We start from the raw sequence: 25,827 nt of genomic DNA, 5'->3' as shown, positions 1-25,827 counted from the left end.
GGGACCAAGCGGCAGCGCCGGGCGAGCAGCGGGGGGCCCCGGGAGAAGCGGGGGCGGCCGAGCCAGGACCCCCCTCCCGCTCCTCCTTACCGGCGGCGTCGCAGCCGCCAACAGCCGGGGCCGCTGCCGCCGCCTCCTGCTGCAGCCTCCACCGTCCCGAGTCCCTCGGAGCCGCTGCTGCTGACGCCGCCGCCGCCTCCTTCACTGGCCCCTGCGGGGCCCCCGTTGGCTGCCCCGCTGGCGGCCTCGGCGCTCTTCACCTTTTCGCCGCTGACGGTGAGCGCGGTCGGGCCCAAGCACAAGGGCCACAAGGAGCGCGAGAGGCACCGGCACCACCACCACCACGGCAGCGACCCCGGCTCGTCGGGTGTCGCCGGCCCAAAGCACAAGGGCAAGCGGGAAAACGGTGACCAGAGTGGCGGGTTGTCTCCGGCCAAGGCTCCCAAGAGAGGTAAGCTCTGACGGCCCCTCCCCCTGCCCGGCAGCGGGCTCTGGTCCTAGGCCCCGCTGCCTGTCCCCGGGGGCTTGGGGCGCCCCCGGTCTAGGCCCGGGCGCTGTCCAGCCGGGAAAGTGCCCCCGCCCTCCGACCTTGGCCCGAGGCCAACACGGGGCTCCTAGAACGCCCGGCTCCACGGGCCGCGGTCCCCGAGGCTAGATAGGCCCCCACCCCACGTCCCCGCCTGACGCTCGCGCCCTGATCCTTGGCCAGGCCACCGGGCCCCGGCTAACGCTTTGTTCCGTCTTCCCGGGGTGCCCCCCTAGTTCCCCAGGTCGGGAGGCGTCCATTCATAAGGAATCGGAGGCTCACTTGGGCTTCCCAATAGGGCCTTTTGGCAGTCCAGGGCTAGAGCTGTCGGGGAAACTTAGGCGGGTTCGTCCCCAAAGGAATGTGCTACAAAGTTGGCTAAGTGCTTCCCTCCAGAGCCCAGGATAGGAGAGTCGTGCACACTGCCCATCCTCGCGGGCCGGGGGCTCCTGCCTCGTACTGAGCGGGAGGGAGCTCCGGGCACGCACCAAGTACCATTCCTGATTCTTAGCCCGTTTATCTGCTTAGTCAGTAAGTAATTGCTATTATGGGCAAGAAGATGTAGGCCAAAGTGTTGTTTAAAAGAATTCATTGTAAGTGCGATATACTTCTTAATGGGAGAACACTTGGGTTTGCTCCTAATCGCCTGTCCTGTTACATGGCAGACGATTAAGAACCACACCATTGCATTTCTTCCACGAAGTTTAAAGTAATAATTTCCATTATTTCCTTGCTAGGCTTTTTTTCCCACCAAATGGGAAAAAATAACTTACTCTTGATCAGATATATAGTTTTTTAGCAGAATTATAGAATGAACTAGTTACAGCTTATTTGAGAATATACTGTTTGCCAAAGATAAATTTTTTTTACATTCTTTTTCTCACAAGTCAGTTTCTGTTTCTTCCTTGTGCACAGGCAGACATTAGGTTATAGCAGGCACAGAGATTCAGAGTTGCTAGGGTCAAAACTGATCTTTTTGGTCACTTTTAAAAGCCTTTCCCCCAAACTTACCCCAAACATTGAATTTCTTACCTTAGTAGTTTTCTGTAGTTTTGACTTTTAAAGCATTGAGAATTTGATCCCTGTTTAGTCTCTAATTTGAGGTGGGAAAGGGATGCCCTCAAGGTCATATGATAATTCTTTTTACATTTGCCCTCATGCCAGGTTGTAAAGTTCTTAAATACTTATTGAATAAGTCTTTTTTAGAACAGGTTTCTGGAATTCTCATTCTTTTCTACATACTAGTTGCTATCATCATCTGCCTATTTCTTTTGTTTTGTTTACAAATGTTATTTGTTACCTGGCTCTGCATTTTTAAAATATCTCCTTTTATCCCTTTCTGTTTTAGTAATATCCAAATCCTAGCAACCAGTGGCTAATTGATGATGTTGGTAAGAGGTTACTTCCTTCAGTTATACATCTGTTATTGCCTTTTCTTAGGGCAGCAATTGGGGCCCAGGAATCTTGTGAATCCAACCTAGTGCATATTTTTTCTGATGAATTGCTCTTTGTTTACAAGTCTTTGAAAATTTATAGTTTGGTACCTAACAAGTGAAGTGGGTTAGAGTCTGGACTATAAGTGATTTTTAAAAAAATATTTGCTGTTCTGTAAGGTTAAAATCAGGATAGTGTTGTAAATTATCATTGTGGATTGAGAATTTAATGAAGAGATGCTAAACTTGGGGGAAAGGGTAGTTACACACTGAATTTTTACAAAAATTTTTAAAAAGAAACAAGTGAAAGACTAGATTACATGGAAATAAATCTTTTTATATTTAAACTTTTTTGTTGAATTGGATTGGCTTCATAGCCAGCTAAGTAAGTAACAGTATTTCCCCATAGAAACTGATGTTTCTTTCCTACTCCTGTGCCCCCCCCTCACAACTTCCACTGTCTGTATAGTTGGTTTCTTGTGCAGGGACAGACATAATAAGGACTATTAACTTTAGAGACAATACAACTCATTCTTCCATCTTGTTCATTTAAGTTGATGGAATTTTATCACTTCAAACTTTTGACTTGGACAGAATTTTTTAAAGAGAAAGCAAAAATGCTCTTACATTTTTTTACTTCTGATGTCATTAAATGACAAGAATGCTCTTATGCATTCCCTGATGAGTCAGACTTCCTTTCTTATATTTTTCCATCTTTGTCCAGTTGCCCAAATTATGCAGAGACATCTCAGAACCAGATAAAATAATGGAAAGCTCTTGTTATCTGAATACATCTTTAGTAGACTTAACCATAGAGCCATCTCTTAATCATTTGTGGTTGTGATGATGGTGGTAGGTTTGAAGTAGATTCCAGAACTATGACTTAGGAGGACTAGCTTCAGAACCATGAAGACCTAGGGTCAAATACTGTATCTAAAGCATATTGCTGACTATGTGACCCAGGGAAGGCAACCCTCCTAGACTGTTGCATAAAAAGAAGGCCCTGACCTGGGTTAGGAGAGAATATATTCGTCATCTGGTATTTCCCCATACAAATGCAGTTACAGCTACAATTTCACTCCCTCTTTGTACAGGAATCATACAGAGGAACTGAATTATACAAACCATCAGAATTACTGGTGATCTTTGCAGAGCCTTTCCTTTGCCCATCCTTCCAGAGAGTTTAATAGTGCAAGGACCCAAAAATCTGCATCTGAGGAATCTAGAATTGACAGTAATACCATCAGTGTGTTCAATTCTCCTTTGTGTTAAGGGAATGAATTATTAACACTGCCTCTAGAGAGGTGTATTCAACTCTGACCACTTTATATCCATAAGGACTATTCTTCCAGATTCAGCATTCTAGGATTCTCTTTCATTGAACTAATGGTGCCATGAGGCAGTGGATTTGAAATTTAAAGGCATCTTGTTTAATTATCCATCAATCAATAAGTATTTATCAGATAACCTACTATTGTGTAAAGTAAAAAGGATACTAACTACAAAGAATGAAAAGGTCTCTACTTGGAAATCAGCTTACACTGGGACAGGGAGACAAGAACATTATAAATATGCATGCAACATAAATGTAAAGTTTATATATACTCACTCACATACACAAAGTCTTTACATATATAGTACTTTTGGAGGGCAGGCACCAGTAGTTGGATCATGAAAAGTTTCATAAAGAAGTTGGTGTCTGAGATGCATCATAAAGATGAACTAAGGTAGGGGTAAGGAAGGAGTGCATTCAACAAATGGTAGGGGTGAGCTAGCATTCAATTTTAATTCCCTTTAATTTTGAAAAATAGATGCTAACTAAAGTTTTTAGAAGGTTTTGCAAAGTTATACTGGAAAATAAAGCAAATAACTATAGCTAGCATTTCCAGAAAGGTTAGGAATCATTGCCCTGGTGAGCTGAAGATGCGAACTAGTCCTCAAAGAACATTGTTTCTCTTTTTAGTAGGGTTTGAGTCATAAGAACAACTTTAGGGACTAGACTAGAATTTCTTTCAGAAAATATAGGTCCAAGATTGACCTCAGAGAACAGTTAAAAGTACCTCTTCCCTACCTTCTTTGGAGAGGTAGGGGAACTATGGTTGTGCAGTATTTCATATATTGTCAGAAATGGTATGTGTGGTTTCATTGAACTATACCATCACTTTTTTTTTTATAGATTTTTTTTTTTTATTTTAAACCCTTTAACTTCTGTGTATTGACTTATAGGTGGAAGAGTGGTAAGGGTAGGCAATGGGGGTCAAGTGACTTGCCCAGGGTCACACAGCTGGGAAGTGTCTGAGGCCGGATTTGAACCTAGGACCTCCCGTCTCTAGGCCTTAGGCCTGGCTCTCAATCCACTGAGCTACCCAGCTGCCCCCATATACCATCACTTTTTGCTGATGTGTTTTTGCTACAAGTGTGACCCCCAAGAAAAGGAAGGATACAGGGATATGTTAAAAATGAAGATGATTTTTAAATGGCTGGTTATCAATAAATAAAAGAAAACATAAGAGAAAACATGTCTTTTTTTATTCTTTTTTTTAAATTTTATTTTATAGGCAATGGGGGTCAAGTGACTTGCCCAAGGTCACACAGCTGGGAAGTGTCTGAGGTCAGATTTGAACCTAGGACCTCCCGTCTCTAGGCCTGGCTCTCAATCCACTGAGCCACCAAGCTGCCCCTGAAAACTTGTCTTTTAACGGATACAAATATTTATATCTATAAAATGGCTGTAAGAGTTTAAAGTAATTTCTTATTTTGAGAATTTTGAAATGTTAATTATGTCTTTTAAGTTCTAAGCTGTGATGCAAGTATAAATATAAAAGTGTAGGCTGGCTGAAGTTAGCCTAAGTATTAGTAAAACAAATTAAATTATTTTTGTATAAAGGAAAATGTACAATTGATAAATAATTGAATGGAACTGGTAGTCAATAAACGCTCATTAAGCATTCCACTGCATGTATAGGCACTGGAGATACAAATTTAAAAAATAGAAACAATCCCTGCCCTCAAGAAGCATGCAGTCTAAAGGGTAAGCCACATAAAAAATGGCTAAAAAGTAGCAACCTTGACCAGATGGCAAGAGTCAGGAGAAGGGTACCTATCTTGGGGGCATGGTGAAGGAGTTCTTCAGAGAAGTTCCAAAGTAGTATGGCTAGGTAAGAAATAAGGAGGTAATAGAAGTTTGCCATACTTGCAGACATAAAAGATAATATTTTGGAAATGTTTTTTGTATTGCTCTAGTGCTAGAAGGGAATCATGTTAGATTAGCCATCATTTAATTTTCAAGTGTTTGTTCATCATTTTCATATTTGAATTGCTACTATACTTCTTGTTTATCTTGAAACTTCTAGAATACAAATAGAAACTTGAATACAAATAATAGTAGACTAGCATGTATTACCTTTTGTGAATGAATTCATTACCAGTCTCTTAGAGAATCTTATTTAATATATCACTAATCTGTATCCAAGGCATTTCTAGCATGTAGAGATGTCTAAATTGATGCACTCATCTCCGTGCCTTCTTACATAATTCTGCCCCTCTACAATTTCAGGAAATATTTATAGGAATCTTGAACAAGGAAAGATATCTTAAAATATAGTTTTAGTTTAATATTTCAGAATTGAACAGCCAGGTCCCTAGACCATTCCTCCTTCAAAACCCCAACCCTTCCTAAAGATATCTTTAAAGTGGCTGTCATTTTTATATAGCTTTTATCTTTGCAAAGTTCCTTAAAATTTTATCTCATTTTGTAAAATTTTAATCTTCTGTGAGATAGGTACTATTTTTATCTCCATTTTACACTTGAGGACACTGAGACAAATAGAGATTAAGTGCTTGCCCAGGGTCACACAGCTAATTTGAACTGGCTGGATTTGAACTGAGTCTCCCTGGTTTCAAATCTAGTACTGTAGTGTGTAAATGAAATTAGCTCATCCTCAATTCATCCTTTAGACTCTAGCCATCAAAAATAATGTCACCCCACCCAGCTTAGAATTAAATGGGCAGGGGAAGGTCTGTTACCCACAGGTGACAATAAGTAACAAATCAAAAACAAGGGACTGCCCAAAACAGTGTTGAGGCTGCTATTTGTCCACTTGAAATTGGAGGTGGATGCAGGGAGTGACGAAAGATGCTATCTTTTAAATATTATGGTAACTTCCCTGTGGAGGAAGTTGGGGCTTTGAACTTGGTGTAGAAGGATCTCTGATGAGATCTCTGACTGCTTCCCTCTGAATTGTCACATGGGTAAGTTAGGCTGAATTCCTTTCTCCTCCCTTGGCATTTCTGGAGGCTCTACCCTCAAGGAGGCCTCTCTTGCCTCTAATTGTAAAAGGCCTTGTGGCTAGAAGCCTTGTTTAATTAACCTCTGTGCTCCTCTGCTGGGGCCTCTAAATTCTTACCTTGTCCGGATCTCTAGTCTGGGCCAGAGTTTCTCTCTCTCAATTTCCCTACATTCAACCTTCCTTATTGTAAATAAACTTCCATAAAAGTCATCCTGACTTGGGTCTAATTTAATTTGAAATCGCATTAATCCGATTTCTGGCACCCATACCTTAAATGTCTAGTTTCTCCTCTTACAGTAGCCATTCATCTACATTATCAACGTAGGAGAGTAAAGTGGGTACTAACTCACCTATGCCTTCGGTCAGTGATGGTGAATCTATGGCATTGTTGGTAAAGATGGCATGCAGAGAGCTCTCTGCCAGCACCCCCATCTCCCCAAATCATTACTAGAAAGGCAGCCCCTCTGCCTCTCCACTGTATCTGATGACATTTTTTCTGCATCATCTGGCCCTCTGCATTAGCAGCCCAAAGGAAACACACAGCAGGTAAGATGGGTGTCTCACAGGCAGCAGAACTGGAGGGGAGCAGAGTTCTCAGGCCACTCCCTGCCCCCTCTAAACTCTCTGAGGACATTTCTCACACCACCCACCCTTCTACCCAGCAGTCCAGTGGGAGTGCTTTCTCCCTCCCCTGTGTGTGGAGGGTAAGGGTGGGTGTACCCAGTGTGTGGAGTGTGGTCTCTAAAAATATTGCCTTAGGTTGATTATAAAGACACCACTTAGGTTGACACCACTGCCTTAGGTTGACTATAAAGAGGGGATTGGTTTGGCTTTAGATAGATCAATAACCACATCACCGGTGATTTGGCACATCATAGGGACTTAATGAATGTTGATCATTTGATTCTTTGATAAGATGTTTGATACCACCCTGGTATATCACCCAGCCTTCCCTTTAGTGGAAAATAATTTTCAGTATTTCTAGAGGAAGAGATTTTTAATATTACACACCAGAAATTAAAAACATTTATGCCATTCTTCCTATAAAGTGAAAGAAGCTGAATTTTTTTACTGTAATATATCATTTGAAATGGATAATATTTAGCAAAAACCAAAATCTAAGAATAGTTGGAAAAGTTTCTGCACAGAATATAAGTAATCTAGTATGTCACAGATTGTGCCGTTTTCTAATTATCAGACTTGGGTTAAAAAAAAAAATCAAAGTTCACAAATACTTGAATCGTTCAGTACCCTGAAATACTAGTGTTCTAGTTTCCGAACCAAATGACCTTTCCTTGGGAAAGGGAAGCAGTTATTTTGCCAGAAAGCCTGTCTCTTCCCTCCACCCCCCAACAAAAAGCAAACCCCCACTACAATTCAAGAAAATTGGGAATAAAAATGAGTTTTATAATCAACTCCACTGAGGCTTTGTCATGTTAGGGATACCAGCCCTAAATTGGTAGTAATATAGAAAATGTGTTACAATCAAGGCAACTCTTGGTGTTAATTTAAGTGGCAAATCTAGGTCACAATTCATTTTCTGCATACCAAATAGCTCTGCCTGAAATCTTAAAGTAATAGGATCTTTTCAGCAAGACTTTTTTTTCTTCTGTGGATGTCTCCTATGAAATCACTAAAATATTGAGATGGTGTTTAAAATTAGTAATCTAACTTATGTAACATATGTACAGAATAGAATTAACACTTGGTTGCTTGGGAACACTGCCAAAAGTCACTCTCTGTATATAGGACAAAGTTTAAAAAATTCTTTTCTGTCTTGGAAGCACATCTTGTAAAATGTGCTCGATTTTGCTTCCTAAACTGAAGATGCTTAAAGTTCCCTTCCTAAACTACTGAAAGTTATAATCTTAGTTCCTAAAGATTTGTTTGTAGCATAATTTTGCACCAAAAGCTGAATTCAATTTTATGTGTATCAAATACTCAATATTATTCACAGACTCTTGAAAGGTAATTATAAATTGAAATGAAAACTAATCAGGATTGACACTCTTCAAAATATTTTGCTTATGCTTTAAAATGACCTACTTAGTGGGTTTCAAATTTTTAAAAGTTTGTTAAACTACTTTTTGCATGTTTAGTGAGAGGTAGTGGGGAAATCAGGATCATAATTATGTGTATATTAATTCACTTCTCAAAAATTATTTCAAAGTAAATCCTAGGTTTAATAATATTTAAAGGTGCTCAACCAACACAGTTATTTATGTCTTGTGAAGTATGTGTAGCTCTGTGTGTGTATGTGCATGTGTAGACACTAATATTAAACGTTCCAGTTTTAGGGGAGAGGGAATTTGAGTACCACACCTTATATTTAACTTGATTAGGATCACCTCTGTGGTATTGTTGCTAACTTTTGACTAGGAAATCCTTTTGTCTCAAGAATTTTATTCTAGTAAACAGTAGACTTATGTCTGACTTAATTTAGCCTTTGCTTAAAAATTATAAACAGACTCAGGTTTCTAGAAAGCTCCAACTGCCTAGAGAATATGCTATTTGATATACATCTAAACTACTAGAGATGTTTTCTTAAGTTTTGGTTCCATGGACCATTTCCCCTAGAATACAAAAGTATATTTTTGTTTTTTACATTTGAATACTATTAGGAAGACTATTTGTTATTTTCCTTGCATGAATATATTTTTAAATGGGAAAAACTGACTTAACCTGACCTGAATCAGCTTGAGAATGGGATTCTTTTAGTTAGGAAAAAATACATTTAAAAAAATTTATATGATGTCATTAAAGACCTAATAACTAACTTCCTTTCAATTATTATGGCTAGAAACACCAGATGAAAATGGCAAAACCCAGAGGGCTGATGACTTTGTCATGAAGAAAATAAAGAAGAAAAAGAAAAAGAAACATCGAGAAGATATGCGTGGGAGACGCCTTAAAATGTACAACAAAGAAGTACAGACTGTCTGTGCTGGCCTGACCCGAATTAACAAGGAGATTCTGACACAAGGACAGGTGAATAACAGTTCAGGAGTTAACAAGGAATCCTTCAGGTATCTGAAAGATGAGCAGTTGTGCCGACTGAATTTGGGCATGCAAGAATACCGGGTACCCCAGGGAGTCCAAACACCATTTATGACTCACCAGGAGCATTCTATTCGTAGCAACTTCTTAAAAACAGGCACTAAATTTAGTAACTTTATTCACGAGGAGCACCAGTCCAATGGTGGTGCTCTAGTTCTTCATGCCTACATGGATGAACTCTCATTTTTGTCTCCAATGGAGATGGAGAGGTTTTCTGAAGAGTTCCTTACTCTGACATTCAGTGAAAATGAAAAAAATGCAGCTTACTATGCTTTAGCAATAGTGCATGGGGCAGCTGCTTATCTGCCTGACTTCTTGGACTATTTTGCTTTTAATTTTCCCAACACTCCAGTGAAAATGGAAATTCTGGGCAAGAAAGATATTGAAACAACAACTATTTCAAACTTTCATACTCAGGTAAGGTAAAGGTTTTGGTGAATTATTCAAAAACTCTTTATTTATTGCAACACTGTAACCCTCAGATGCCACTGAGCAGCGCCTAGCAATACTTTGACAAAGTTTAATGTCATTGAATATAGTTTAAAATTTCAGGTTTGTTTGCTCCTCTTCCTGAAAAATCTTAATTGCTAGAGCAGATATTCTCCTTGTTTGATGGGGGTGGGAGAGAGTGTTTGTTTGAGCTCAATCTAACAAATCTAAACTGGGAATTCCGCAGATAAATATATCAGTACTAGTTGTGGAAGAATCAGATTGAAGGAATCAATCTGTCCTTTCACAAATGAGGAACATGTTGGTTTTATTGTGTAGCAGGTGTGATTGGGTTTGGTAGTTTCAAGGTATTAAATTAGTTAATACCTTGTACTTCATGATGAAACATGTGAGGGTCTTGGCCTTTTTATTTGCCAGGCTTGAACTGGTCCTTGTCTCATTTCTTCCAGTAACTTGTTGGCAGTCTATCCCAGAAATACACCCCATTTGTGTGACTTGGAAGTGTCACTAGGAAGACCGCCATAGACTCTGCTCCTTCTGCCTGTAAATGCTTGTGATCTGAACTATGAAGCCTTGCTTGGGCAGCTAGGCTTAAGTCAGCAGGGAACCTCTCTCCCTTTCACAACCAGTGGCTTTTAATCAAGCTAATTTTTTTCAAATTTATTTTTTATTTTTTAGGACTTAATGGGAAATCAGCATTATCTCCCCTTTTTTTCTCCCTCTCCTTGTTTTTATTATAGGGTTTATGAATGGTTATGTTACAGATGATGTAAATCCTGCACAAGTTGTTATGGAAGTATGCTCCCCACTGTAGGAATTTGATATTATGATTTATATGCAGCCTGGTTTTTCAGGTTATTTAATACCTTGCTGCTGATATTGGCCTTGGGGACCTTTTTTTAGGGGTCATCTAGACTATAGTAAATAAGGCTCTCAGCTGCCAGCTATATGATGCTTACAAGCCACTTAGGTCTATTTGAAACCTCTTCTAACTTAAATCTTTCCAGTGATTTTTTTAAAAACTGTCCTTGCCTCCAATGAGGGGAGTATCCAGTTTAGATTCATAAGCTTCAGAATTTCTCTAATTGAAGTTCTCTCTGCAGTAGAGAGAGCAGGAGCAGCCAATCTGGAGAGGTCGCAAGATGGGGCGGCCCAAGACGTTGGAACACGATGTGCAATAAAGGGCTTCGTCTTGGATTTTGGCCTTGTTACCACAATCAGGTACCGAAGTGCTGACTTTTGTAGTAGATTTTGGGTTTTATTTTTATTTTTTTTATTTTTTAGGCGTTTTGCCCTATAAAGGTTAAGGAAGCCAGTTTTTAGAAATATTTGAAAAGACTGGAAACCAGTACTCCTAGATTAGCCCATCTACCATAAGGCCCTAATTAACAAGAAAAGGTAATGCTGAGAGCATATTTAATATGGTGTAACACGTTTTTGTGTTTTTTGTTTTTTTGTTTTTTTTTTTTTTGTTTTTTAAGAAAAATGCAGCAAACTTTCTGTTTGGTTGGAGAGGCCAGCAAGTAGCTCTAAGAAATGCCAGAAGGTTGGAAAAATAAGGGTCCTGGTTTTATAAGGGTGACTTTTACTTCCAGGTTCTTCTGTATTGGACATATCCAGGCTGACTGCACACAGGCTATAAATTCCCTGCTGATTTTTGTCCTCCAATTTTTAAAATGGAGCTGAAATTTACATGACTGTACCAACAACTTACCTTGAGTTTAAGAATGTTTATTTTTAAAAGAATAGGTAAGATTATTGCTAGGCTCAATATAGTTCTTATTCACCATGTTCCCCAGATGAGAATTTGGGGGACCATGGGATACTGGCATTTAGGTAATTTGTAATGACTCTGTTAATTTAGTTTAATCCTGAGAGTTTTCAGTTTTGGGGAGTGTGTGGGTTAGAGATGAAAGAATAACTTGGTCCAAGGAACTTGTATTCATATTTGTACATGGAAATGCTTGAGTGTGGTAAGAATGCAATATTAGCAAGTATATTTTAGGAGCCAAGACTTAGTTTTTTTTTTTTTAACATACTGCAATGGTCAATAGAATTGAAATATTTTAAAATAGTAAATTTTAAATATATTCTTCTCATTCATTCTCAGTTTACAACTACCATGTTGGGATGAATATAGTTACACAAATAAAAATCTTTTTAAAAGAAAGAAATATATAGGCATAGACTGGAGAATTATTGATCAGAGATTGACTTCAGGTTCTTTCCAAGTTTCACTTGGGGGTGGGGGGGATTTTTTTTTTTTTATACAAGAGCAGCTAGGTGGGACAGTGGTTAGAGTGTTGGACCCTTCCTCAGATAACTTTACTGGCTCTAACTTTGGATAAGTCTCTTAACCTCTCTCTGCTTCAGTTTCCTCATCTTTAAAATGAGAACAATAATAATGCTACCTCTGATGGTTGTTGTGAGGATAAGATGAGGTCATATTTATAAAGTGCTTGTAGTTTGTTAAGCGTTTATTATAACATATCAATGTTATAATTCAGATCACTAGAACTCATATAGGACTTATTTATTTAGTTTTATGAAACATCACATGGACTTATTTTTCTAGTATAGAGGGACACAACTAAATATTTCTTAATCAAGGTTTTATGCTTTGGATTCCATGATTTGATCCATGTTTATATCTTTATTAGTTTTTTTTTTTTTAATTTTAAACCCTCAACTTCTGTGTATTGACTTATAGGTGGAAGAGTGGTAAGGGTAGGCAATGGGGGTCAAGTGACTTGCCCAGGGTCACACAGCTGGGAAGTGTCTGAGGCTGGATTTGAACCTAGGACCTCCTGTCTCTAGGCCTGGCTCTCTCTCAATCCACTGAGCTACCCAGCTGCCCTCTCTTTATTAGCTTTTATTAGTTTCTATTATTTATGTATTGGAAACGGATTGATTTATTTTGTGGATACCAATATAACATACAGGCTTTTTATCCATTATTCTTAGCTCTTGCTACGTGAATGGCCTACTTTCCTTTCTGGTCATAGTCCCTTGCCTGAATCACCTCCTTCACTGTTGAGTGTTTGATGAGGATGTGGCTAGTCTTGGAGACAACCCACCAAAAACACTGTTGGGTGGTTCGGGGGAAATGGGCAAAATAAGATGTAGAGAAGTTGGGGATAATTGAAAGTACTAGACAATCTAACACAGTTGGCTTACCTATTCAATTCTGAACATAGTTTATTGTCAGTGTATGGTGCTTGCCTAAGATTTAATTACTGATATATTTAACTCAATGGACTGCCTGTCCAATCGCCTACTAGCTTTTGGGCAATATACTTTTTTCATCTACTTGATTTCTTCTCTCTGGATTACTAAACTGATCTTTTGAGTGGCCATAGGTTTCATTGAGAAGGCCCTACAGTGTTTTGAGACTTACAATTGATATAATGCCATTAACTAATAGGAACATTTAGAGAATCTCAATCTATGATATAATGCCATCAACTAATAGGAACATTTCCAGGTTAATGACAAATACATTTAATGAGTATGTGTTTCATTATGTTTATTTTGCTTAATAATTGGCAATGAAGGTTTTTATGAACAGATTGTCTCCAAGGCCCTAACAATCAAAGGTCTTTTATGATCTTAATATGTGTAGGAAAAGCTTTAAAGAGAGCCTTAAAGACCACCTTTTACTTTGCTGTTTTGATTTTGTTTGTTTTTTTTTTTTGTAATATACAAACAGTATGGTCTTGTATAGCCTATAACTTTCTCCAGCAGTTATGAAGATGTTTTCAGTAGAGGAGACACCTGCATATTTTCGAATTTCATAAAGTATGCTTTTGTGTAAAAGGACCATTTATATAAAGACTTTTTATAAAGGTTAGAATGTAGATGTCTGGTTTAGCATCTACCAGTGACTTTTTACCAGCTTTTTTGAGTGAGGCATTAGTATATCCAGGATCTCTTCCATTCTTTGGGGATTTTTCACTTTCTGAGATCTTCAGATCTGATCTAAATGTCTTTAACATTGTTCCCCCTTATATAGGAAGATACTTTGCCCTGTTTCATTGTAGAGATGGAGGACTGTGGGTGTTACAGACTTTTTTGATACGTTGATTAGTTTTGTAGAACTTTTTAAAAATATGCTTTATTATAAGAATGCTTTCTGGGAGAGCTTAGAGGGAAAAATAGTACAGTAAATGTAGATGATATAAAAACAAGATAAATTTAAAATTAAAAAAAAATTTTTAACTTCTCATGGTAATTCCTACTTTGTATTTGGTCAAATGTAACCATGCTCTTCTAAATTTTTATCTTAGATGCCATTTTTAGTTCAGATACATTTGATTGAAGTGGTAGAGTTGAAAAGTGGCAATTTCATTGTCACTGATAAGAATAGACCATTGAAGAACTTTTAGTAGAGATCACTTCTATTTTAAACTTTTATTAGTTGTTATCCTTTCAGTTTTATGTATAAATGATCAGAGGTGATCTGGTTTATTTAAGTCTCATTTCTTTTGACTCATTTCCCCCTCCTCTGGTCACTAACTTTTGTACTTTTGTGAGGTATGAGATTCTTTTAACCTTCATTTATTCTCTGTAATGTTTTGCAGCTGAGCTGGATTTTAAATAGTTGTTGCTCTTGGCTACCATAAGTTCCAATTTGATCAGAAGATAAAATGGTTTCTGCATTAAGTGGTTTCTTAGATCTTAAACCCTTTCTTATTGTGGTAGTTTTATATATAATGTGCCCATACACCATCTCTGATTTCTTTAGTCTAGATCAGTGGTTTTCACATTCCTTTTATTGTATACACATTTTAGCAAAAATTATTTTTATGTGTATATTTTTAAATTAAATACATATACTGTCATACCAATATACTGTATACATTATTAAATACATAAAACAACTTAAAAGAAAAAGATGAAATAGAAAATATTTATTTTTAAAAATAATTCTATTAACAGTACAAAAAAACTTTGCTCTTAAGCATGATAATTGACTATGACTTACCATTTTAGAAAAATCCCTGTGTGTCCCTTAGGGATAAGGCAGATCTTTCAAGCAGTCAGTTTGCTCAACATAGCTAGTAGCCAAGCAGGTGATTTATTTTTTTAGATATACAAAATCAAGTGACAAATGACAATCAAATCATGTTATAAAAGTAAGCAAATATAAGAGCTTTTTAGCAGTGTTCTGCTTCTCTAGGTAGATATTCACTAAATGATGTAAAACACAAGCAAGTGAAAATTATCTTTGATTTCAGCAGGATTGAAAGTTTTCAGTATAAATTTATTCCTTTTTATATAGTCTTGCTTAATGGATATTATTTCCTATTGATGTTTGGATATTTTAGTTTTCTTTTTGTTTGAGAGACAAGAAAACCAATTTGGTTGGATTATAGGGCACTAGATGAGGATTACTGTATATTTCTGAAAAGATAGGTCCAATTCAGGTTTTGAATCTATAGGGTGCCACTGCAGTTTGTTGAGTATGAGGAGGTGATGTACATGTTGAGGGTGGATTGTGGTAGGAAGAGTCTTAAGACAGGGAGACTTAGAGAAGGACAATTTCAGTAATCTAGGCAAGACATGAGGAGGTCCCTGGAATAATGTGGCAATGTGAATAGTGAGAAAGGTAATAGATACAAGGAATAGCATGTAAGAGCTATAGGATCTAGCAACTAATAGAACATGTAGTTTGAAGGAGAGTAAGGACTTGAGCTTGTAGACATGAGGAACTAAGATGATGATGCCCTCATTAGAAATAAGGAAGTTTGGGCATGAAGTGAATTTGAAAGAGAGAGAATATATAATAATAATAAGATCTCAGCTATCATATCTCAAACCAAAAGGGGTGGAGAGGCCCAGCACAGAACCTGCCACAACTACAGATGATCTCTGGGGCATGGAGTGATTGGGTGTGAGGCAGGTCAAGTATGTGGGGTAGCAGAGATGCAGCTGCTGCAGTGGGTGCAACTAGTCAGGGGTTAAGGTAGGTTTAACAACCCTAAAAGGTTATTTGATATAGATGGCAGGGACAGTTGGAAGCCTGTACAGAGGTGAGAGGGAGAGAAGTTGAACTGTATTTGGTGATAAGGTTAGGTGTGTTTGTTTAGGGAGTGAATGTCACACTTGGCTATTGTAAGAAGTATAGGATGTGATCCATCCTCCCACTTTTGTCATTGATTTCAGGTCCCTTTGGGTCATGCCATGGCCCCCTACTTTGGAGAACCCAGGTCTGGAGAAACTCACTCTACCAATGCAGAGTTTCAATTGTTTTGCTACTTAGCCTCTTGAACATTAAGAGTTGTTAATTTGCTTAGGGTCATTCAGCTAGAATGTCAGGGATAGGACTTTTATTTAGGCTTTATGAATTGAAACCATCTTTTTTTTTGCCATTATGCTCTCTGGCCTCTGTGGGGGGAGTACACACACAAATGAATAATGAGGTCAAGTCACTATTGTCCCTCTTTTCTTTTGTGATTATAGTTAGTGTGTACTTTGTATTGTTAATAATTTTTACATTCTTTTTTATTTTTTTGCTTTGCATTGCATAAAGGCCATTCTAGAGTATTTTATATTCTTTCTACTTGTTGGTCTTTATTGCATTAAAGTATTCCATTACATAAATGTACTGCATTGTGTACACATACACACATATAAACTCGTGTACATGCATACTTCTTTAGGTAATTGAGTTAATAATTAATCCCTTTACTTTATTTGTTGGTTATTTAGAATCAGCAGTCTATTAAGACAAGTCAAACTATTATAAATATATAGTATTTTTTCTAATTTATGTTGGTTTAAATTTTTGTTTTAATTGTACAAGTTAATCTAAAACAGTTTCTGTGTTAACAAGTTGCTTAATGTTAACTCAAGATACCAACTCTTTTTTTATGTATATGATTTTCAGTATTTACCATATCCCAGTACCTTCCAACTTTCTTAAACCAGGTTTTCGTGATAGTTTTGTTTTTCTAATAATATATTTACCTGTTGGCCACTGAACAAGGATCTCATATTTATAGTACCAGTAGTTGGTTGGTTTTAATTATCAGGCAATAGTAAAGACCCACTATGCACATTGTGTTGATGATGTTTAGACTGTTAGAATAGTCCTTCCCACTGGGAAGGTAATGTTCAGCCAGAGGGACATGTCCTGTGCAGATAAGTAAATAAAGGCAGATTTGAGGAAGCAGACACCTAAGGGCCATAGAGGAGTTTAAGCAGAGGCCTCTGGGCTGAATCTTAAAGGAAGCTAAAGATTCTCCAGGGTGAAAAGTACAGTGTCTTATGGTCATAGAGGACAGGTCTTTTAGAGAATTGAGACAGAAGATAGAATGCCAAGTTCAAAGAATAGCTACTAAAATGTTATAGGGAATATAAATTGCATAGATAGGTCATAGTTAGCTTATGGGAGGCTATTTAAAAAAGTTAAATGACTTTTTAAATTAAATTTGAGCCACTATGATATTTATTAGAGAGATGACCCTCAGACATAAATTTATATCCCACCTGTGACATGTGCTGGCTGTATAATATAACTGGCTAAGCCTTTCCCTTTCCCATCATTGTTTTCCTGTTCCTGACTTTGTCTGAACTTCAGAACCATGCCTCCTCTCCTGTCACCTTGTCCTGGAACTTACTTCAGTACCTGGGACCTCCTCACTCCAGAAGCACTCCCTGTCAACTCTTTTTTCTGTATTGTAGTTTTCCCTCTATTAGAAAATAAGCTTATTAAAGCCAGATATGCATTTATATTCCCAAGTGCTTTAGCACATAGTAAGCATTTAATAAATACTTGTTTCCTCCCTCCCTCTCTCCTTTCTTTCCTCTTCATTGCCTGGGCAGCTGTCTTAAGACTTGAAGATGAAGAACAATCAGATACAGTCTCCATTGATGGAGGAAGTTTTATCATTGGCAGTAGAGGATGAGGAATGAGATCAAACAAATGAAAATCACAGATACGGGATAGTGAAGGGTAGTGGGAGAATGAGGGAATCAATAATGTCATTTTGTGGTCATTCCAAGTTTCCAGGATTATTTGCCTATTCCCATTTTTCCTTTTTTCTTTTATGATTATGGCTAATGTATACTTTGTGCTTTTAATACTTTTATTAATCCCTTTTTTTGCTTTGTAAATTACTATATAAAGGCCTTTCCAGAGTATTTTTTATTCCTTCTACTTTGTTGATCTACATGCATTAAAATATTCCATTACGTTAATATACTTTAGTATATTTATTTCTCCCTTGCTAGATATTTAGGGTGCTTACAGGTTTTAGAATTACATATAATGCTGATATGAAAACTTTTCAGCAGAACTTAAAAAGAAACACTTTTAGGATATATTTTCAACATTAGAATCATTGTGTCTACAGGAATGACTGTTTGGATAACTTTTACTATATATAATGTCATCAGGGGTTTTTCCTTTATTTTTGCCAATTTAGACAAGCTAGTATAAAAAAGTGTATCTATGATTGTTAATGAATCAGTAAGCATTTATTTATTAAGCTCTTGCTTTGTGCCAAGCACTATGCTAATAAGCACAGGATATACAAAGAAAGGCAAAAAACATCCTTGCCCTAGGAGCTCATAGTCTAATGGGGGAGACAGTATACAGATAATTATGTACATTTAAGATATGGAAATAAGTGATTTCAGAGGAAAAGCATTGGAGGTAAAAGGGAGAACTGAGACTAAATACAAACTTCTGGCCTCCTGCAGAAGATAAAATTTGAACTGAATCTTTTTTTTAACCCTACCATCTATCTTAGAATTGATATTATGTATCAGTTCCAAGGCAAAAGGAGTAGTAAGGGTTAGGCATTTGGGGTTAAGTGACTTGTACAGGATCACTTCGCTCAGAGGTCTTTGAGTTCAAATTTGAACCTAGGCCTGGCACTGTATCCTGTCCCTTGAACTAAGTCTTGAGGGAAGCCAGGAGGTAGGAGTGAGAGCATTCTAGCCATGGGGGTCAGCCAATAATAAGGCCCAGATTAAAAATGGCATGTCATGTAAGGAATAGCACATGGTCCAGTCTAATTGTATCATGGAGTATGTGGACAGAAGTAAGGAATGAAAATGTAGGATGTTTGTAAGAGGCTAGGTGGTAAAGGGCTTCAAATACCAAATAGTGGATTTAATGTCCTATTTGGGGAATGATGGGTAACCAGGAGTTTGGAGATGGGTTGTGACTTAGTTGGGTCTGAACTTTAGGAAGCTCACTTGACAGCCACAAGGAAGATGTGGAAAGACTTGATGCATGAAGACCAGCCCAGCATGAAGTGATTAAGATCTATAGTCAGAGGAGAGAAGGGGCATGTATAGGAGATTTAAGATTGTAGATTTAATTAAGATTTAAGATTGTAGAAAGGATGACAGCAACAGATCAGATATGTAGAATGATTATGATAATTTGAAATATACAAAAGCTGATAGTAGTGTTGTATATAGGACTATGAATGATCTGCATAGAAGTGATAATTGAACTCATGGGAGCTGATGAGATTACCAAATAATATAGGATAGAGTGAGAAGAGAAAAGGGCCTAGGACAGAGCTTTGAGGATAGCCTTGGTTAGTTTGGGGTGAACTTGATGAAAATCCAAAAAAGGTGCCGTAGAAGAAGTCCGGCAGGAGAGAACCAAGGAAGCAATGTAATAAAACCTAGGACTATCCAGAAGATGGAAGATTGAAAGTGTGAGAGGCTACATAGAAGTCAAGAGAGATGAGAATGGGGAAACAGTCATGAGATTTGGCAGACGAGTGGTAGCTTTGGAGAGAGCAGTTTGAATTGAATGATGAGTTTAGAAGGCTGATGTGCAGAGTTTAGAATTAAGTTGGGAGAGTTAAAAGAATGGAGGCTTTCTCAAGTAATTTGAGGGTAGGTTGATGTAACATGATGTCTTGTCAGGATGTTGAGATTAGATAAGGGTTTTTAAGGATGGGAAAGACGTAAAAGTGCTTATAGGAAGAAGAGAAGGAGCCAGTAAATAGAGAGAGATTGGAAATTAGAAAGTGGGAATGGTAGAGTGGGCAATATACTAGAAAAGATGAAATGGGATGAGATCAGTGATGTATATGAAGTGATTTACTTTGGCAAGGAGAGGCTACTCTCTTCGAGAGAGGAGAGAGATATGAATGAATGATGCTAGATGAGGAAAGTAAAAGAGGGAGCTCTTGGCAAATATCCTTATTTTTTTTTAAATCATATGAAAAGATGTGTTCAACTGAAAGAGCAGGAGATGCATAGGAAACTAGAAGGGATGAAAAGGTTCAGTGAGTGGGAGAACAAATAAATTAGGGAGGTATAAAAGGATTTTGTTCTGATAATGAGATATCCCTGTTGAGATTATGTAACATATTTGTAGTGGATCTAGTCAACTTGTTACTTGACTTTTTTTTTCTCCTCTGGCTCCATGCAGCAATCCATGAATAGAGATGAAAGTGGTGTGAATGTTGGAAGTTTTGGAAGATTGAGATTTGGAAAGGCATTATCAGAAATTGCATAAGAGGGTAAGAGATTCAATCATAGAGGACTATAGAGTTGGCTGGTTGACTAAGTGATTGAAAAATAGGGAAAAAGGAGGTCAATTAAAGGGATGATGGTCTGGGAAAGAACCAGGCATCAAAGGTCATGTAGGGACATTGTACAGGCTTAGAACTTGTAAAACAAAGGGGAAGATAAACTGATAAAGTTTTACAATTAAAATTTGTTCTCTTTTGAAAATAGAACACATCCGTTTTGGAAATAGGGGTTTGTGCTTTAACCAGTTTTTTATTTATGTGTCAAGTTTTACCTTGTATTTGTAGCAAATATTTTTACTAATTTTTTTTATAAAATTAAAAAATTTTAATATAGTTAAACATATGTTGTCTTTAATAATTCCTTCTATTTGCTTTATTTTAAAAAGCAACAACACCGTTTCCCTTTATGGAGGCCTTTAAATTAAATGCCACGCTGGGTACTTTGCATTTGCACCTAAATGCAATAGTGAGTGAAATATTTTGAGGAAAAGTGATGTGACCAGACCTGTGCTTTAAAATCTTTGGCAGCTACTTGATATGTTGGGGAGGAAACTGAGAACAAGACAACTAATGAAGAAGCTATAGAAATAGTCAAGGAAGAAAGTGATGAAGAAAAAAGATGAACCAAAATGGTGACTTTGAGTAGAGGAATGTTAGAGGTAGACGTGGAACTAATTTGTTTGGGGAGAGGGAGAGAAGTAATGGGGAAGAGGAAAGAGTTAAAGAATTAATCAGGAGTTAATAGACTTTATTGACAAGAAAGAAATGAGGTTTGGAAGAAGGGCATGCTTAAGGAAAAGATAACTAGTTTTATTTTTCACATGGTAAATTTGAGGTGGAGATCATAACTTTATTGCTTTGTAAGTGATAAAAGGGGATGCCTAGAAAGGTTATAACTTAAGTTCTCACAAGTACAGACAAGCTGTTTAACTCCATGTCAAAGACTCTGCTTCACCATTGATGATCAAGAGCTGATGTTTAGGATAGAAGTTAGGGCTGCATAGAGAGATAAAGGAATAAGCTTCATGGAGATAATGGTTGAGGCCATATTAAGATCTCCATGTTTAGATCACCTAGACAGTGAAAAACTCAGATACTATGATGGGGTGGGGTGTGGAGGGAGAAGGGAGGTAGAGATGAATGATGATTCAGTGAGGGAAGGTGAAAGGAGAACCAAGTGAGCTTCATGGCATGGAAGCCAAAACAGAAAAATCTTAAAGAGGGTAATAGTATCATGAATCTCATTAGAGAGGCTTTATAATATTCTGGGAGAGTTAGCACAGTTTCTCTCTCATTGACTAAAAAATTCTCTTTAGAGAAGAAGTAGAAAATGAGTTGGGGCCCAGAATTGGATAGGAGAAAGAGAGAGTTGAAATCCCATTTAGGAAATTGTATAGTGTTTCTAATAATCCTAAACTGTTTTCTGGTGCTAAGACCCATAACCCCCACCCCCCCACCCCACCCCCACCCACCTTGCCTTTTCCTCTTTCGGTAACTTTCTTTTTAAAATTTTTAATCACCTTCATGTCCAAATATATCTTTCCAATCTTTCCTTCCCGGAAGTTGTAACAAACAATAAGGGGGGGGGGGCAATGACAAAAACAGTTCAGCCAAACTAATTAACATATCATCTAAGACTAAAAGTATATTCAGTATTCTGCACTCATAGTACCCAACCTCTGTAATGAAGGTGGTACATTTTCTTGCCTCTTCTTTGAGACCAAGATTGATTATTATAGTTATATGCCTTTAAAATTTGTTTCAGTTTATATTATCTGTATGTGTATTGTTTTCTTGTTTTTACTTACTTGATTTTGCTCATGAATATATAAATATTCATCATTCATAATTTCTTAAAGCATGGTAGTATTACATTAATATGCTACAGTTTATTTAATCATTCTCTAATTGATTGGCATCTACTTTGTTTCCAATTCTTTTTTGTTACAAAAAGTGTTCCTCTAAGGATTTTGGTGTATATGAGGAACTCCTTGTGATTTATGCCTAGTTGATATGGCTGAGTAAAAGGATATATAAACATTTTAGTTACTTTTCTTTGAATAATTCCAAATAACTTTCCTTAATGGTTTGAACCAATTTATAGTTGTACTAATAGTATATTAATGTGCCTGTCTTTCCACAGCACCTCTAACCAGGATTATTCCCATCTTCTGTTATCTCAGCCAATTTTCTATGACAAAAACCTCATAATATCATGGTTCATATTCTCTTGCCTAGTGATTTTGATCAATCTTTTTTATTTATTTAATTGAAATTTTATTTTTCAATTCTCAGGCATTTTTTTTTTCATCTTCCATCTCCCTCTAACCATTAGATAAGAGAGAGAAATACAGAAGCCTTGTATCACATAGAAGCACTATCAAACAAAATGTTCCCACTTTGGTCATGTCCCAAAAACCTTTTTTTTATTCTGATTATTATTCCATCATCTTTCTTGGTCATAGTTGATCATTTGATCAGTGTTTTTAAGTCTTTCAGATTGTTCATTTTTATAATATTGATGCTATATTATAAATAATTCTTCCAGCTCTACTCAGTTACTTTATTGAATTTATTTCTGTAAGAACTTGGAATTTTGTATAATTAAAATGATGCATTTATTTTCTATGATCCTCTGTATCCCTTATTTGGACATGAGTTTTCCCCATTCTTGATTTTTTCCTTATTTCTCTAATTTGTTTATGATGTGACCTTTAATATCTAGGTCATATCCATTTTGAGCTTATCTTCATTTAAACTGAGTTATTGGTCTAAATCTAATTTCTAACATACTTCTGTCCAATTTTCTCAGCAGTTTTTTTTTTTTTATCAATTAGTGAATCCTTATCCCAAGGAGGGGGAGTGAGGGAGGTGTCTTTGTTTTTTATCAGATATTAGACCAGTAGACTCATTTGCTTTTTTGTGTTGTGTATTTAATCTGTTTTATTTTTTAACCAGTACCAAATTGTTTTGAGAATTACTGCTTTGTAGGATAGTTTGAAATCTGGTACTCCTAGTACTTCCTGGTACTTCATTCTCAGTTTTTTCTATTATTTTGCTTAAGATTCTTGACCTCTTTTTGTCTACATATGAATTTTATTATTCTTTCTAGTTCTGTCTAGCATTTATTTATTTGTTAATATTTTTAGGGCTGTAAGGGCTAGGCAATGGGGCTTAACTGATTTGCCCAGGGTCACACAGCAAGGAAGTGTCTGAGGCCACATTTGAATCCAGGACCTCCTGTCTCTAGACCTGACTCTCAATCCACTGAGCCACCCAGCTGCTTCCTCTCTCTAGCATTTATATAGTACTTTAAGGTTTGCAAAGAACTTTATAAATGCTATCTTGTTTTCTTCATAGCAGTATTGTGAATTAGGTGCTATTTTACAAATGAGGAAATTGAGGGCTAGAGAAGCCTGACGGTCACATGGTTAGTATCTAAAGCAGAATATGAATTAGAATGTTTCTGACTCTAGGTCCATCAGTTATGCATTGTGTACACTATTAAAATAAGTAAATTAATTTAGGTAGTATTGACATTTAATATATTGTTTGACCTACCCAGGAGTAATTAATATTTTGCTAATTATTAGTATCTTTTTATGCAAATGGTGATTTGTAGATATATTTATAGAGTTCTTATCCTTATGGATTCTATTAGTATTAAATTTTTGTGAATTGATTTTGGAATCTGCAACTATGTTGAAGTTATTGTTTAAATTAATTTTTATTTGACTTTCCAGGGTTAAACAACCCTTCCAAAACATGATAATTTTGTTTCTTTTTTTACCGAGGTTATTTCCTCCAAATCTTTTTCTTGTTTTATAGATAGCATTTTCTCATAATACATCAAGTAGAAGTTATGACAGTAGATAGCCTTATTTTACTATTGAGTTTATTTCTGTATCTATATGCTAGCTCTTGGGTTTATAGAAATACTATTTATCATTTCATGGAAAAATATTCCTATGTTTTCTAATTTTTAAACAGAAATAGACATTGTATTATCAAAAAATTTCACCACTTAATATCTTATTATAGTTTTTTGTTAATAATATGGAGTTTTAAGTTTATAGGTCTCTTACTATTAAACCAACCTCACATTCCTGATATAAATCTAACCTGATCATAGTGTGTAGTCTTTGTAATATGTTTTCTTTTCTTTTTTTATAAAACAAATTTATTAGGTCCTAGGTTCAAACCCGGCCTCAGCCACTTCCCAGCTGTGTGAAGCAAGTCACTTGACCCCCATTGCCCACCCTTACCAATCTTCCACCTATGAGACAATACACCGAAGTACAAGGGTTTAAAAAAATACAAACTTATTATTTATTAATTTTTAACAATCTTAAAAACATTTTTTTTTTAGTTCCAAATTCCATCCTTTCCATCTCTTCCCCACCCATTGAGAATGCAGGAAATGAATCCTAATTATGTTAGCCATGTTGCAAAATGGGGGGAAAAATGCTTCAGTCTATACTTAGACTCCATCAGTTCTTTCTCTGGAAATGGATAACATTTTTTGTCATTAGTCATTTGGAATTCTTAGATCATTGTCTGGATCATAGTAAGGCTTTCACTGCCAATCATGCTATATTACTGTTCCCATATGATTTTCTTTTGGTTCTACTCACTTTACTTTGCATCAGTTCATATAAGTCATCTAAGATTTTTCTGAACCCATTCTGCTTGTCATTTCTTAGCACAATAGAATTCCATATACATATATACTATATCATATACCACAACTTGTTCAGCCATTCCTCAGTTGTTGGAAATCCCCATAGTTTCCAATTTTTTGCCATCACAAAAATAGCTGCTTTAAATATCTTTGTACATATAGGTTCTTTTCCTTTTCTCTTTGGTATACAGATCTAGTTAGTGGTCTTGTTGGGTCAAAGAATATGCAATTTTATAGTCCTTTGGGCATAGTTCCACATTATTTTTGAAAATGGTTGGACCGGTTATGATGGGTTGTTTTCAGTCTTCAGTAGGGTTTGGCATTTTCTTTTTCTTTGGTAACTCTTTCTGGTTTATATATCAAGAATGTATTTGTATCATAAAAAGAATTTAGAAGGATACCTTTTTTGCCTTTTTTAATGCAGTTTGTGTAATATTAGAATTAATTTTTTCCCAAAGATTTGATAGAATTTACTTCTGATTCCATGAGGTCCTGGGAATTTATTATTTGCAAGTTCATTTATGGTTTGATAAGTTTCTTTCTCTATGATTAGGTTACTTAAATTCTTTTTCTTGTTATATTATTTTGGGTATTCCATATTTTTATAAATATAAATTATGTTTTGCAAGGTGCTTTACAAATATCATTTTTTATTCTCACAACCATGAGAGATAGGTAGGTGCTGCTGTTTTCTCTTATTTCACAGATGAGGAAATAGAGGCAGATAGAAGTTTACTGACTTGTCCAAGGTTACACAGCTAGAAGTATCTGAAAAAGTAAAGCAAATGCTTGTACTAGCCATGTCCAAAAGTTATTTCAATCTATACTCCCAAACCACTATTTTGTCAGCTGAATAAAATATTTTATCATGAATTTGCTAGCG

General features: G+C 36.7%; 1 protein-coding gene across 1 annotated transcript in view; it reads left to right on the top strand.

The window, feature by feature from the left end:
• RSBN1 (round spermatid basic protein 1) overlaps positions 1–25,827 on the top strand; it is a gene marked incomplete at its 5' end in the record, with an annotated part of 52,122 nt that continues 26,295 nt past the window's right edge. Inside the window, 2 exons of the mRNA XM_044675520.1 lie at positions 1–451; positions 9,049–9,722. Of these exons, the coding sequence (XP_044531455.1) occupies positions 1–451; positions 9,049–9,722 (1,125 nt within the window). The remainder of the gene's footprint in view (positions 452–9,048; positions 9,723–25,827) is intronic.

The sequence above is a fragment of the Gracilinanus agilis genome, chromosome 4, assembly GCF_016433145.1.
Source record: "Gracilinanus agilis isolate LMUSP501 chromosome 4, AgileGrace, whole genome shotgun sequence".
Classification (NCBI taxonomy): Eukaryota; Metazoa; Chordata; class Mammalia; order Didelphimorphia; family Didelphidae; genus Gracilinanus; species Gracilinanus agilis.
Note: the sequence above shows the minus strand (reverse complement) of the source record. Positions and strands in the feature narration are given on the sequence as shown.